The sequence below is a fragment of the Hemiscyllium ocellatum genome, chromosome 10 (genome assembly GCF_020745735.1).
Source record: "Hemiscyllium ocellatum isolate sHemOce1 chromosome 10, sHemOce1.pat.X.cur, whole genome shotgun sequence".
Lineage (NCBI taxonomy): Eukaryota > Metazoa > Chordata > Chondrichthyes > Orectolobiformes > Hemiscylliidae > Hemiscyllium > Hemiscyllium ocellatum.
Window position 1 is genome coordinate 14,760,848 of NC_083410.1, and position 14,447 is coordinate 14,775,294.

Genomic DNA, 14,447 nt, shown 5'->3' on the forward strand with positions numbered 1-14,447 from the left:
AAGAACTTCTCACAGTTCTGAGTCAACATTTTCTCAGTTGTCATAATCTCCAGATTTCAAGCCAGTTTCCCCGATTTGGGTTCCACAGGCTGAACCCTTCTGCTGAGATGACTTGTTCCCTGAACTCCTCTTAGGAGAGAAACTAAATTAGTTTTTAAACCCAGCACTGGTGTTTTCTGAATGATTTACAAAACTTGCTCAATCCTTTGAAAACAAAGTTATTACCTTGAAATTTTAATCTACTGTCAGAAGCCAGTCATACAAACATCTTTCCATTAACACCACAGGGGCATGCAGTCACCTGACATCTGACAAAATGCTGTATTTAGTCACTGTTCCAGAAAGGACACTCTGACTTTGTTTCTTTGAAAAAAAACCCTTCACAGAAATACCAATACAAATGTGCCTCTATTTTGAAATCAAAATTCTGAAAATATTAACAGATATAAATTACACAACTTTCATCACAGAATGTGAAGATGTATCCTACAACAATGTACCTCCAACCTAACCCCAAAAATGTACACACCTCTTCATTAGACTGACACCTACATTCTCTGCACCAGCTTTCTCATCCTTATATTATGAGGAATCATGCCAATCTGTGAAGAACTTGGGAGAGTACTGCACATTAAGAATTGGGTTAAGACTGGCCAAAAACATGTTACCGACAGAAAAGTATGGGTCATTTCTCCACCAGTCCAGTTGCATTTATTTAACCCAGGTCTCAATGGCTCACTCCTTTGATCACTAAGACATTGCTCAGAGATGACAAAATGCCATTTATTCCATCAAAGTTTATTCATCTAATACATGGACTCTTCCATCTTATTGCATCACTGTCCTTTTGATATCTTTATTTTCTTGCCTTATGTCTTTATAAACAGGTTATTCCTATTCAATGACAATTACAAGTTGAACCAAAATCAAACCTTAGTTATCCAACTGTGTAGTGGTCAACCTACCTGTCACCTGTTATTGTGATGGTGAATCCATCATACTCTTTCCCTTGATGTTTTAAACTGGGTACTTTTGTGTTTACAGTGAACCCATCCCGAGTTTTGCTGTTGAACTGCTTCCAAACAAAGAAAATAATGAAAATTACCCATGGTAATTTTAACAAATTGCCTCTAAAATTTACAAATCTGTATCTTCCAAGGAATTCCTTCCCTCCTCCCCAGTAAACTCCATGTCAGAAGTACTAAGTCGTCCACACGGTCTCTCAAACCATTTTCATCATTCAATATCATCATAGCTCATGTTCTGGTTCAACTTCACTTTCTCACCCGCTCCCCAAATCCAATGACACCAAACATCTATATTGATATTGGGCTCAAGAATACTCAATGATGGAACAATCACAACCCTCTGGGGCAGGTGATTCCAAAGATTCACAACCCTAAGCAAAGAAATTTCTCTGCTCAGTCTAAAATGATTGATCCTTACTTCTGAAACTATGTCCCCTTTCAAATATATGTTTACATTCTCATACAAAGAACCTTAAATTCCCTAGACATTGGTTACCAAAAGGAGAAAGCTCCCAGTACCTCATGCAGTAAATTCCCATGTCTAGCATGGTACAGAATCACATGAATTTGTCACATTGCTGTAGTGTTACCAGTTGATCAAACCATGTTGACACATTAAAGATTTACAGAAGAGGCCATGGTGTATCCAAAGATAGACTATTTCTGTACTCTATGATGCTGTTTGGCAAAATTTTAGCAAATAATAAGCTTCATCTCCTCACAATTTGAGATTACTGGAAAGACAATTCTTTAAGAATCTCCCTGGGCTATCAACTAATACAAATTAGAAATGTAATGTTTTCTCTTCACCCTCATTTGATCTAACTTCTATACCCAAATTACCAATTTTGAGGGTTTTTTTTGAAAAGTTAGGAAAAGTCAGAAAAAAATTTCATGCAATCAGGTAGGTGCCAATTCAGGTAGGTCACTGTGTTAAGAGTTGAATTTATACTGGTGTTGTCCCATTTTCAGATTCTAGAACATGAGCATTTACACCACCAAATCTACTTATACATTGCTTAAAAAGAACAGTCTGTGAAGTTTTTCACCATGCTCTCATCAAGACATTCACATGAAATATCAAGTTAAAATGGGAACAATATTTTATCTAGTATGAGAAAATCTGGTATCTGGTTGGCAAGTGAATTGAAACATGTTGTACATTGGTTTTTTTGCAAATATCCTTAAGTACCAAAACAACATTTTTTTTCAGCAATACTCAAATTCTGTACTGCCAAATGACTACTTGGAAATCCACTCCCTTATCCCAACAGCAGACTCATAGGTCCTGCTGTATCTAAGCATTTGCGCTCTTAGATACGGTTCATGAAATCCGATAGGGTCAGCAGCATCCAGTATTAAAACATCACTCATCTTGCCTGCAGAGGTTCATTCAAACCTGGTTGGAACTGAAATGCAATCTTAAAATCAACTAGTGACACCAGCTCTGAAGCAATAATACAATTATACTTTCATAATGTGAAAAAGTGTTTCTTTGGTGAATTTACTTTCATAATTGGAAGGAGGTCTTCAATTTTTTTCACTTTCTCCAGGGCATCTCTCACTTCAGGAAGACCTTTGGGATTATTAGCACTGGAGGAGAGGAGGGAAAGGTTACTTTCATTTTTAGAAAGGTCTCTTAATTATAAATGAAGTCATCTATATCTCATTTCTCTTATATCTTTTCATAATAAAATGTGAAAAACTACAAGCATACAAAATTACAGAACAGGGAAAGACTACCTGGTCCATCAATCCTGTCACATACCATTTGAGCAAACATCCACAATAAAAACTTCATCCCTTGCTGTCAAGCCTCCAGCTTACAGGAAGCTTGTGTTATGATTGGAAAATCTTTTTTGAGAATGATAATGTAACGTGATTGTCTCTCTAATTCCAAGTAGGAAAAAAATAATAAAGTCATGTGATGCTCTTCAAATCTGCCTGACATCAAGCCTAGGTGCCTTGTTACCACAAATACAGAGAGGACAAGGGAAAGACCTGCTGGGAGAAAAGTATAAAACACTCACATCTGTCAATAAAACTAAACCCAACTGAATTAACTGTGGATGGTATTTCAATCTTCAAGTTTTTTTGCCAAAAAAGGAAAATAAAGAAGAAAAAGACTCAAAAGGCTGCCACTATATGAGCAGCAGAGAGAATACGGCTGAGAGTTCTCTCTGACTCATCAAACAGAAATTCAGGAGAAGAGACAGTCTCTGGTCAAAGAGATGCAACCCATGGAATCACAAAGATATATCCTGGCATTGCTTGGGAGGGTGGAGGAGAAACAATCACCAGAGCAGAGCTTACTGCTACTATATGGTTTGGGACTCCTCCTCTTCTCAGAAGTGCCTTCTGATAATCATTTGAGACTAGAACTTTACAATTTGGGAAGAAGTGCACTCTTGGAAAACTGGGAGTGATGTTAGTCTCATTCCTGTAGAATAAAAGCTGTGGGATACAACTTGGGGACAAAATGTTCAATTGTGTTATAAGTGGGAATATCTTTTCTGTTGTTGATAGTGTTAGTTGCCTACTAAATAGCATTAGTCAATTTCGCTTTTAGTTTGTTTGTTGCAGTAAAAATCTTAAAATCACACTAAGTGATGCTCTTAGTCAACCGCAAGGAATTAAAACCTCTTACCTAGTTATTGCTCTTCACAGGAATTCTAACATTTGAAATTGCTGCCCTACCTCCTCCAATGCTTACAAAAGTGGTCAAAATAAATAAGCATTGAATAGAGTTGCCACTCAACATATTGCACTGTGAATAGAAACAGGGATCTTGATCAGGTCGGCCAATGGGCTGAGCAGTGGCAGATGGAGTTTAATTTGGATAACTGAGGTGCTGCATTTGTAAAACCAAATCAGAGCAGGACTTATACACTTAATAAGGTCCTGGGGAGTGTTGCTGAGCAAAGAGACCTTGAAGTGCAGATTCATCATTCCATGAAAGTGGAGTCGCAGGTAGATAGGATAGTGAAGGTGGTGTTTGGTATGCTTTCCTTTATTGGTCAGAGTATTGAGTTTAGCAGTTGTAAGGTTATGTTGCAGCTGTGCAGGACTTTGGTTGGGCCACTTTTGGAATATTGCATGCAATTCTGGTCTCCTTCCTATTGGAAGGATGTTGTGAAACTGGAAAGGGTTCAGAAAAGATTTACAAGGATATTGCCAGGGTTGGAGGATTTGAGCTATCGGGAGAGGCTGAATAGGCTGGGGCTGTTTGCCCTGGAGGCTGAGGGGTGATTATACAGAGGATTATAAAATCATGAGGGGCATGGGTAGGGTAAATAGACAAAGTCTTTTCCCTGGGGTGGGCAAGTCCAGAACTAGAGGGCATAGGTTTAAAGTGAGAGGGGAAAGATACAAAAGGGAGCTGGATCAAATTTTTCATGCAGAGGTTGGTGTGTGTATTGAATGAGCTGTCAGAGGAAGTGGTGAAGGCTGGTACAGCATTTAAAAAGGCATGGGGATATCAATAGGAAGGCCTTAGAGGAATTTGGGCCAAGTGCTGGCAAATGGGACGAGATTTGGTTGGGATGGACGAGTTGGACTGAAGGGTTTGTTTCTATGCTGTACATTTGACTTTGACTTTATGACTCTATCCAGTGTAGTTGCAAAATCTCTTCAAATGCACAGTATTTTTGAAATAAGGATGTTAAAGTCGTTCCTTTGATTAAAAGGGTAACATAGCATGGAAGGTTAGCAGACAATTCAAATTGTCCAGCAAGACTTTTTTTTAAAAAAAAAGTGAATTACCCATGATAAACAAGAATTCTGTCTTTTATAAAGTTCAGTATTTTGTCGAAATATGCCAAGTATCGCATGTTAATTATTTGACCCCTAAGGAAGAGAGAACATAATTATTCACTGTTGATAGGATTAGGATTAACAGAATACAAGAGATTCAAAACTTCAGCTGAGGGTGTATAAAACCAGTAAATAGACAATTACATCAAATCCATATGTTAAGAGGACCGAGAGGGCAAGAAGATCTGCTCCCATTATGTGGTGTACACGTAGTACACTTATCTTAAATTTTCTCTACCTCTGCCTGATTAACATTAATTCCATCTCATCCCAAATCTCCCATACTGTAGTGGAACATCATAGCAGCAAAACTGTGCTTTATCAATGGTGCAAGCTGATTAATACCAATCATTTGGGGATTTGTACTTTCATGGGTCATATAGGTGCACACACTTCACACAATTTTAAATCAATGCCCCTATTCTCAGGCACAGTTGTGGTTGCTGGTCCTCACTGATCTTGACCTTCAGATTTAGGACTTTCCCCCCACCCAGAGAATTGCATTAACAACTATTTCCAAACCTTCAGACTCACATAACTTAAACAAACCACAAACAAGAAAAAAAATCAATAACACCGAATAGACTCGGCTTCAATGGTCATACTGTGGACTATATGTGACCCAAATGGCAGAGTCAGGAGACTTTGCTTTAGTGAACACAGAAGCTACAGCAACAGATGGCTCAAAGAATGAATATTTCTTTTCCAAGAACAATAATACATCACCCCCTCTTTCCATCAGCTCTTCCAACACAAACATACAAGATTAATAAATTAAGGGAAAACTGGGAGAGAAGGTAAATATACTACAAGTCAACCCATTTCTGAACCAACAAAAAGCAGCAATATGCAAAAAGTTTCACCAGTTAACATCTCTCCACACCAATGTTCCCATTGTCAACTCCACTCTCCTGCTGCACAGACCTCAGAGGAATATTCCAAAGTCCTGAAATTCACTAAAAACAAAGAACAAAACAGCGCTGGAGCAGGCCTTTCAGTCCTCCAAGCCCGCACCAACATATTTTGACGTCCCACACTAAAACTGCCTTCACTTACAAACCCATATCCCTCTATTCCTTTCCTATTCACATATTCGGCCAGACGTTTCTTGAATACTGCTGTTGTGTCTGCTTCTGCCAACTCCTCTGGCAGGGCATTCCAGGCACACACTACCCTTGGTGTGAAAAACTTGTCTTGCACATCTTTTTTTAAAACATTGCCCCTGCACCTTCAACCCGGGTCCCTTAGTAATTGACTGCTCCATCCTGGGAAAAGCCTCATACTTTCCACTCCATCCATGCCATTCATAATCTTGTGAACTTCTGTCAGATCGCCACTGAACCTCCTGTGTTTCAGTGAAAACAAACCCAGTCTATCCAACCTTACTTTATTGCTAAAATCCCCTATACAAGGCAACATCCTGGATAACCTTTTCTGTACCCTCTCCAAAGCACTGACATCCTTTTGGCAATGTCGTGACCAGAACTGTATACAATAAGTGAAGCATCACAGAAGAAAAATAGCACTCCCCTAATGTATACCCAGGGTAAAGCAATGACCTTGGCTTAACAGTAACACTCGCATTTGAGTCAGAAGATTACGTCCTAATCCAGAGGCTGTTCCATTTGTGAAGGCAGCACCTTTTGGATATGACGAAGACCAAAATCTCAGCTGCCTTGTCAGGAGGGTCTCAAAGTGCTGAGCAACTCCCTTTGGTATAATGGCCAGCATTTATCTTCAACAAATATCACCAACGGTCTGGTCATTTGTTTTACTGCTACTTTGGAAACTTGCGGTGCTCAGATTGACCACACCTTCCCGGCACAACTCCAAAATACTTAGTTGGCTGTGAAGCATTTTGGTACATCTTAAGGCGTTGCATGGAACTATATCAATGCATGTTTTTCCGCAGGATCTCCATGAATGGGAAACCTTTTTACTATTAAACTAAGTGATCTTTGCTTTAACCTTACATGCCAGCGTAGGTGAGGATGAGGTCAGGGTGAGGAAGTAAATTTTCATTTAGAAAATAAAACCAAAATAGGTTACAGAAAATGAAATGAATTAGTAATTCTCAAAAACAGAGTTCAAAACTTGCATGATTTGAAGCAATCGATTTCAGTTGTTTTGTCAAACTTAAGGTTTACCTGATGAGGTTTATATGATTATTGAAGCCTCGGCTCAAACTCTGGGCTGGCATCTGGTCTAACCATAGTACTGGTTGATCAGGATCGGCAATTCTACAGTTAAACATAAAGAAAATCACTCCAGAAGTGAACGGCTTAGAAAAACTTGGTTTAACACTGCCAGTTTTGCTGGAACTTTCTATAGCCAAATTAGCTAACACTAGCAACTACACCAGCAAAAGATGGTTTCTCTTCATATAGATACAAAAATTCTATACAATTGGCAATACAAATAAGGAACTGAAGAATTCCTAGCATGAACCAAGTATGATGTGGAGTTCAACATAACCTTAAATTTGAAAGAATTTAGGAAAAGACAGCATTAAAGCAACATTAGAAACAAATGAACCTGGTGATGGCAGTTACTTACTTACCTTACAGTGAAATTAAATTATTCATCATCTCCTCCTGAAAACAATATCTGCTGCAATGGAAGGTAACATGAACACCAGTATTTTTGAAAAATATTCTTCATTTGAAAAGATGGGTAGTATGCTATAGATGCCATGAGGATCATCACATCAAAGCTCAATCAAGTCCTCATCCACCATCGACAGGTTTTAACCTCTGGTATCACTCAGTAGCAATATGCAGCAGGAAGGTAAGGAATGTTTTTCTGTATTTCTATAGTACCAATCAATTTACTGATGCCTTTCTTACTGAACTCGTGTAACTACCACACTTTCCACCTGCTAATATAGTGGATCACAAAGCAAACTTTGGGAATTCTGGACGTTTTGGCTCAGACTGCTATCCACAAACAGGTCATTGCAGAAACATCAGCAAAACCATTCTGCAGTTTTGTAGAATACCTTATCAGTGTGTTGAGAAGATGTGGATGTTCTGTACCTTTAAGAGAGTTAAAAGCTGGTAGAGCTACCTGACATAGCACCAAGTGTTCTCAATAAGGTAACAATGTAACACTTGGTTGAAAGCTAAATTAGCTGATTGCCTGGAAATGACAAAACAGATTCAAATTAGGCGAATCAATTTAAATTATACCCCCAAAAAAATACCAAATTCCAATCCAGTTTGAATTTAGTATATTGACAATCTTAAAAGCCAATAACACCATCTAATGCTTTGGGAGTATAAGACTGGGGAAAATTGAACAGTTGAGACGAGAACTGCCCAGCTACCAGCATCTAAAAAGACGACCCGGGAAATAGCTCTCTTAAAGTTACCTTTATCAATTAGTAACCTTTGAAGCAGAATCCCTAAGAAGAAGAAAAGATGACCCAGGAAGATTCAAATAGAAGAACCGAAAGCTGCCTGGTTTGGAGATAAAATGTTTTGTTTTTGTATATCTTAATTGGGAGTTTTATCGGACTAGTACAGTGGAAGGGCAAGGTAAGTGATAGGTTACAGGACGGCGTTGTAAATAGTTGTTAGTTAATTATTCCCTGTTATACTTTAAGAAATAAAGTTGTTAATTTTTACTTTAAATAGTTCTTGGCCTATCGAATTTTCACAGATTACTACACGGGATAAATTTTTTCATTTTGCTGGTTTTAAATTAAGGAGCGTTTACCCTATGTTGTAACAAGTGAGGAACATTTTGAGGGAATTTTGTATTCATTTTGGCAAATCTTATTTTCAAAACCTTTAAAAGTGTACTTATCCAAGACATAATCCAATTTTTGGCCTTATTGCTGCAAGAAGCACAGCACTGAAAAATAAAAGGCTAAAAGGTAGTTTTCCTTAGACAAACCAACAGGATTTCTATTTTCATCATTGTTGGCAATGTCAAAGGATGGTATTTGTATTGTGAATTGTGATATTTTATGCCAAAATTGATCAACGTCCTGAAAACAGGTCACTAAATTCAGTTAGTGCATTCCTCTTTAGATTTTAAGATGGTTCACAGCTATAATTATTCAATTACAGATTTGTTTTGTTACAGGAACTTAGAAAATACTAAATTATGCTGTGGTTGAATAGATTACACAGGTATAAGTCCTTTTCCAGTTGGAATCCTTTCACCACTTTATACCATTACCTTCTCCATTTCACAGCAATATCAAACATGTCCTTCCACTGCATGAGTCTGGTTTTGCCACTCACACGAATTTTTGAATTTGACCATGCTCGTTGCACAACCTGCATAATTTCTAATGTTGCAAGCCCCATAGCTGCAGAGACACAAGAAGAGTTGTAAATTAAAACAAAGTGTTTTCTGCTACAAATACTATTATAGGTTTGTTCAATTGTGTGTTTTATTCCTTAGTTCTAAACCCTACTCTGCTGTGTACCTTTCACATGTGAAATTAACATTTAACATTATTCACTGATAGGATCGCCAGGCGGTGCAGCATTATTTTCCCTTTCCATTGAGACATGTTGGTAACTGTTGGCAACACTAACTGTAGAAGCCCTATCATTCAAGCTTGATTTTAGTGCCTCATTTATACATTTTAACAATGATTATTTTCAAGTAATTAGGAATCCAATGATTTCTTTCACCCCAACCCCTTTGTCCAGAGGCACAAATGCAGTTACCCAACTTGGAGATCAGCTAATGTGTGAAAAATGGATCCAATCTGGGAGCACAGATGAAGTTCACCGTGTATTCCCCATTATATTGTGATGGGTTTCAGTGATTTGTGATGCAAAAAGAAAAACTTCTGCTGTCACAACAACATTCAAAAGGTGTATGTCCACTGTAAACTGTATTGAACAATCTAAGTACAGTAAACCAGAAATGATATATTCTCTCTGCTTTCATTTAATGGAGGATTATTAACCACACAGAATTAAAACACAGAACAGATGGAGGTTCAGAGGTCAGACCTTTGGTAAGAAAATGACAGGTTGAAATCCAATTAAATGGAAAAAAAGTACATACTTTTATTTGGTACAAAAGATTAATTTTTTTGGACTTAGAGTATTATGACCATTACAGAAATTAAGTCAAAACAATCTCAGACAGGTATTTAAAAGTGTACCAGAATAAACAATGTTACTGGAAGTATAGATGGTTAGAAACATAGCCAGACAAAAATGTTCAGAAAAATGGGTGTAGCAAAAATATTCTGTTCACAACTTGCAGAGTATGACATTGTGCATTAGGGTATAGTGAAAAATACACTGCAAACTGTTTACCTTAAAACAAAGACTGGATGGTTATTGTACATATTTCATGCTCCTTTTAATGAGGGATTTCATGCTAAGGTGACAGGGCTTGAGAGAAAAGAGGGCAGATATTGAGATGGTTGGGCACATGGCCTGGCAACCTGATCAACAAAATTCTCCACCGGTAATGCCTCAAGCACCAATTCAACCTGTGGAGTGATGAGCAGATGGCCTTAACTCCACTCAGCACCAGTTTTAACATGAACAACATTAACTATTGAGACAGTTACTGGTGGGGAGTTAGCTCGGTATGAAATCTGGCAAGCAGTCCCACTAGAGGGCCAGTACTTGCTTCAGAAAAAACCTTCGGACAATGCCTGCAACTGATTTAACCCAGATGTACAGGTTTTCATCTTGTCAACAGCTATCAATACAAGAGTATGGGGCTGTGGTAAATTCTAGCCAAGGCTCAACCTCCTAAACGAAGCCTCACAATGCAACAGGCATTAAAAAGAACAAACTGAATTTCTGCACATCCATCTTTAGATGGAAATGGACAGTTATAGTGAAACATAGTCATTTGACAATCATTATTCCATGCAATTATTTACTGGAGTCGGATAGATGTTCGTACACATAGATGCAACACATTCAAATCACTGCTCAATAATCTGACTGCAAGAGAATACCCTCTCTAAAAGAAAAGGTGAGATGATGAGTCATTTTTAGCATAAAAACTCAATGGTGGTATATTCCCTAATCTCACCAACATGGTTCACAGTAGAAAAACTTGACTGATGACTCAGATGAGGAGGTTATCCAATGAGGGAAGAGTGAACAGGTTGGGCCCAAGTTCATTTTGGTTTAGAGGACCAACAAGCATGAAACATAAGGTCCTGAGGGAACTTGACATAATAAATACTGAAAGGACGGTTTCTACATTAAGAGATTCTAGAACTGGAGGGACACATTTTAAAAATATGGAGTCTCCCACTGAAGATTGAGATGAGGAGACTTTCTCTATCAAAAGGTTACTAACTTGTTGAACACTCCTCAGCAGAGATGGTGGAGGTAGGGTCAGAATATTTTATGTCAGAGGTGGATAGATTCAGAGTCGAGTGTGTTGTGCTGGGAAAGCCCAGGTCAGGCAGCATCCAAGGAGCATGAGAATTAACGTTTTGCGCATAAGCCCTTCATCATGAATGAGCTGGTGGGCCGGGGAAGCTATGAGATAAATTGAAGGGGGGTGGGGTTGGTGGAGAAGGTGGCTGAGAATGTGATAGGTAGATGAAGGTGGGGTAGAAGGTGAGAGGTCATTGATTTCATCGATTATCCTGCTCCTCAGATGCTGCCTGACCTGCTGTGCTTTTCCAGCACCAGACTCTCGACTCTGATCTCCAATACACGTAGTCCTCACCTTATCCTATTGGATAGATTTATGACTGACAAGGGAGTAAAGGGCATTGAGGGGGTATTAGCAATGTGGAATTGAGGTCAAAATCAGAATAGTCACAATTTATTGAATGGCAGAGCAGCCTGGAGGGGCCAAAAGGCCTATTCAAGCTTTTTATAGAACATGGTAAATTTGCAACAACAGTTTATAGTCAAATACAAGAGTTTACAGTCAAATACAATATTAGCAGTACAGATTTTGCTTTTTCAATGAATATCCAAGTTAAATGAAAACTTGCTGCAATGCTAATCCAACAAAGTATAGCTGAGCATTTTGAGTTTCTATCATTGAGTGCACCAACAAAAATGTTCTTCTATGGAGGGTTGTGAATCTTAGATATTAAATATTCAGCGAATTGAGGACACAGACTATTTTAGATCTACTCAAGACTGAACAACAGGGTACTTTGGGAATTAAGGATTATGGAGATAATATGGGAAGGTGGATTTAATGATGATGATCAGCTATGATTTTGTTGAGCTGCTCAACACCTCAAAGCACAAAAAATAACAGCTCCAATTGCTGATGTTAAAATGGTCACAAAATCTTCCATGGCCAGGAGCAGATTCAAGTACTCAACTGGGATGCAACATGGCTCAAAGTGCACACCAGAACATTCTGAAAACATTTCCTCAGCCTGAGCATCTTGCAGCTTACCTCTGTGTATCCTTTTGTTTGGAAGAAAACCAGGTGTGTCATACTGCATCAGAGAACCCAAGCGATCTGCAGTGCAAATTAGCTCTTGGACTTCGACATTGTAGCTTTCAAAGTTCTGAGGTAGGACATCCCTAAGATTCAAAAATATTTCCAATCAAACTTAGTTTATGCAAGAGTACAAAAGTACAATATTCAAAATAGATGATTTGACTAGCACCACAGACTGATATAATTTGAAGGGAAATCTAACTTTCTTTTCTCATAACCCAAATTACTTACCCTCTAGTCACCTCACTAAAATACTAACAGCATTCTAAAGTTCCAGCAACAAGATACACTCAATTTTTCCTTTTATAAATTTGGATGCCAACATAATTTTTTATTTAATTCACACAGTTAGAACCCAAGTTCTCTGGATTGACATAACCTAATTCTGGAGAAAGCGAGGACTGCAGATGCTGAAGATCAGAGTCGAGACTGTGTTGCTGGGAAAGCACAGGTCAAGCAGCATCCTGCTCCTCAGATGCAGCCTGACCTGCTGGACTTTCCCAGCAACACACACTCGTAACTTAATTATGCACTAGTTAATTTCGTTAAGTAATCATGTGAAGTCCAAAAAACTCCTATTCTCAATGGACCGTGCTTAGGTTCTTCAGACTATATTTATCTTCCTAACTGCATGTCCTCAGTTTCCAATTTTGCCATAACCAAATACTGAATGCCCGTAACTTAATACCTTTGATATCATTTAATATTGCATTGAACATTTCATTCCATTCTTTGAAGAGTTTCTCTCTTGCAATAGATACCCACATGTACTGTGAATGCCTTCATCCTGAAGCATCATACATACCCAATACAAGTGGCAAATAAAACAAAACAGCGGATGTGAGAGATCTAAACAAAAAAAAAAGTGAATGCTGGAGAAATTCAACAGGCCCACAGCATCTGTGGATAAAGCAATAGAGCTAATGCTTCATTTGGGCACGACTCTTCTTCAAAACATGGTTCTGAGTATCTGTTTCTCTCTCCACAGATACTGCTCGATCTGAGATGCTTCACTACTTCTCCTAATAAAAATCAAACTATGAAAGATGATAATCAATGGCTTGACAATATTAGACAGCAGTGTTAAAACTCACTTTATGTGAGGTTGTAATCCTGGTTGTTCTTCATAGTCTTCTATAAGAAAGGGAAGATTCTTGGCCCAGTGATCCTTGAAATTTCCAGGAAGGTCAATGTCTATGTTATACTCCGTCACCGGCAGGTCAAGATGTGCATGTAAGTAACGTGAATATTCTAAAAAAGGTTAAGCAACAGTGCTTAGAATAGCATCCACATTTACTCAAGAGTATCTAAAATTCCAGTCCATTCATTTCTACCGAAAGAAGTCTCCAAAATGTTGTAACTAGCTTTGCTGAAATGTTTGAGTATAAGCCTCAAAATCTGTGTCACCCACACATGGAGCTGAACTGAGGTGATAATCTTGACAACACATGTTGGAGTTCCAACACACTGCAACATGCACACATTGAGGGACTGAACAGCTGCTTCTAGTGGTGAACTAGCCTATGATTTTATGAATGAGTAGGTTTTCACACAGGGCAAGGTGAAATCAGCTGCATCGCTGTATGGAAAAAAAAATCAAATAGAAACTAAATATTCATTTTAAGGAGAAAGTGGCAAAAATCAGAGACAATCACAGCTATGGTGAAACTAGTAGAGGCTCAACAGTTCTCGTCCTATTACTAAAATAAAAGGAAATCCACTAAGGTACCTCTTTTTGACAGCTATCAAACAATCCTTGTAGGGAATTAATGTGCCAATGCTCATACAAAACCTGTGATAAAAAGGCAACTGATAGCTATGAAAATATGCTTTGAGGAGAAGGAGTTCACAAAGCGCTTGCAGAAACTATTAAGGAAATAAAGAACCAGAATTGAGAAAAGCAGAAGGGCATAACATATGCAGTCAAAATTAACATTCGCAGCTTCTCTACACTGGAACCTAATTTATTGTCTGTAACTTAATATTCAACTTCCAGCAAATAGTGATGGGTGAGGAATATTTGAAAATGAAACTAGACAGTTGTTTTTCTGCACACGATCAGCAATTCGATAGAGAAACAGTAGTTAAACTGGTTGTCCATAACTTGATTGGTCCTGTTCCTAGAATCTTGTAAATTTTCTTCAGTTGTTAATCAAGTTCTCTTTTGAAAGCAAGCATTGAATCTGCCTC

At 38.2% G+C, this 14,447-nt stretch overlaps 1 protein-coding gene across 2 annotated transcripts in view; it reads right to left on the reverse strand.

The window, feature by feature from the left end:
- ttc13 (tetratricopeptide repeat domain 13) overlaps positions 1 to 14,447 on the reverse strand; it is a 62,302-nt gene that overhangs the window by 12,216 nt on the left and 35,639 nt on the right. Inside the window, exons 12-18 of one of the 2 annotated variants that reach the window (XM_060830807.1) lie at positions 13,352 to 13,508; positions 12,210 to 12,340; positions 9,027 to 9,159; positions 6,989 to 7,081; positions 4,791 to 4,874; positions 2,537 to 2,621; positions 966 to 1,072 (exon numbers count right to left, since the gene is read on the reverse strand). In XM_060830807.1, coding sequence (XP_060686790.1) covers positions 966 to 1,072; positions 2,537 to 2,621; positions 4,791 to 4,874; positions 6,989 to 7,081; positions 9,027 to 9,159; positions 12,210 to 12,340; positions 13,352 to 13,508 — 790 coding nt within the window. Of the gene's footprint in view, positions 1 to 965; positions 1,076 to 2,536; positions 2,622 to 4,790; positions 4,875 to 6,988; positions 7,082 to 9,026; positions 9,160 to 12,209; positions 12,341 to 13,351; positions 13,509 to 14,447 lie in introns of both variants that reach the window. The other variant, XM_060830806.1, reaches the window with a different exon arrangement.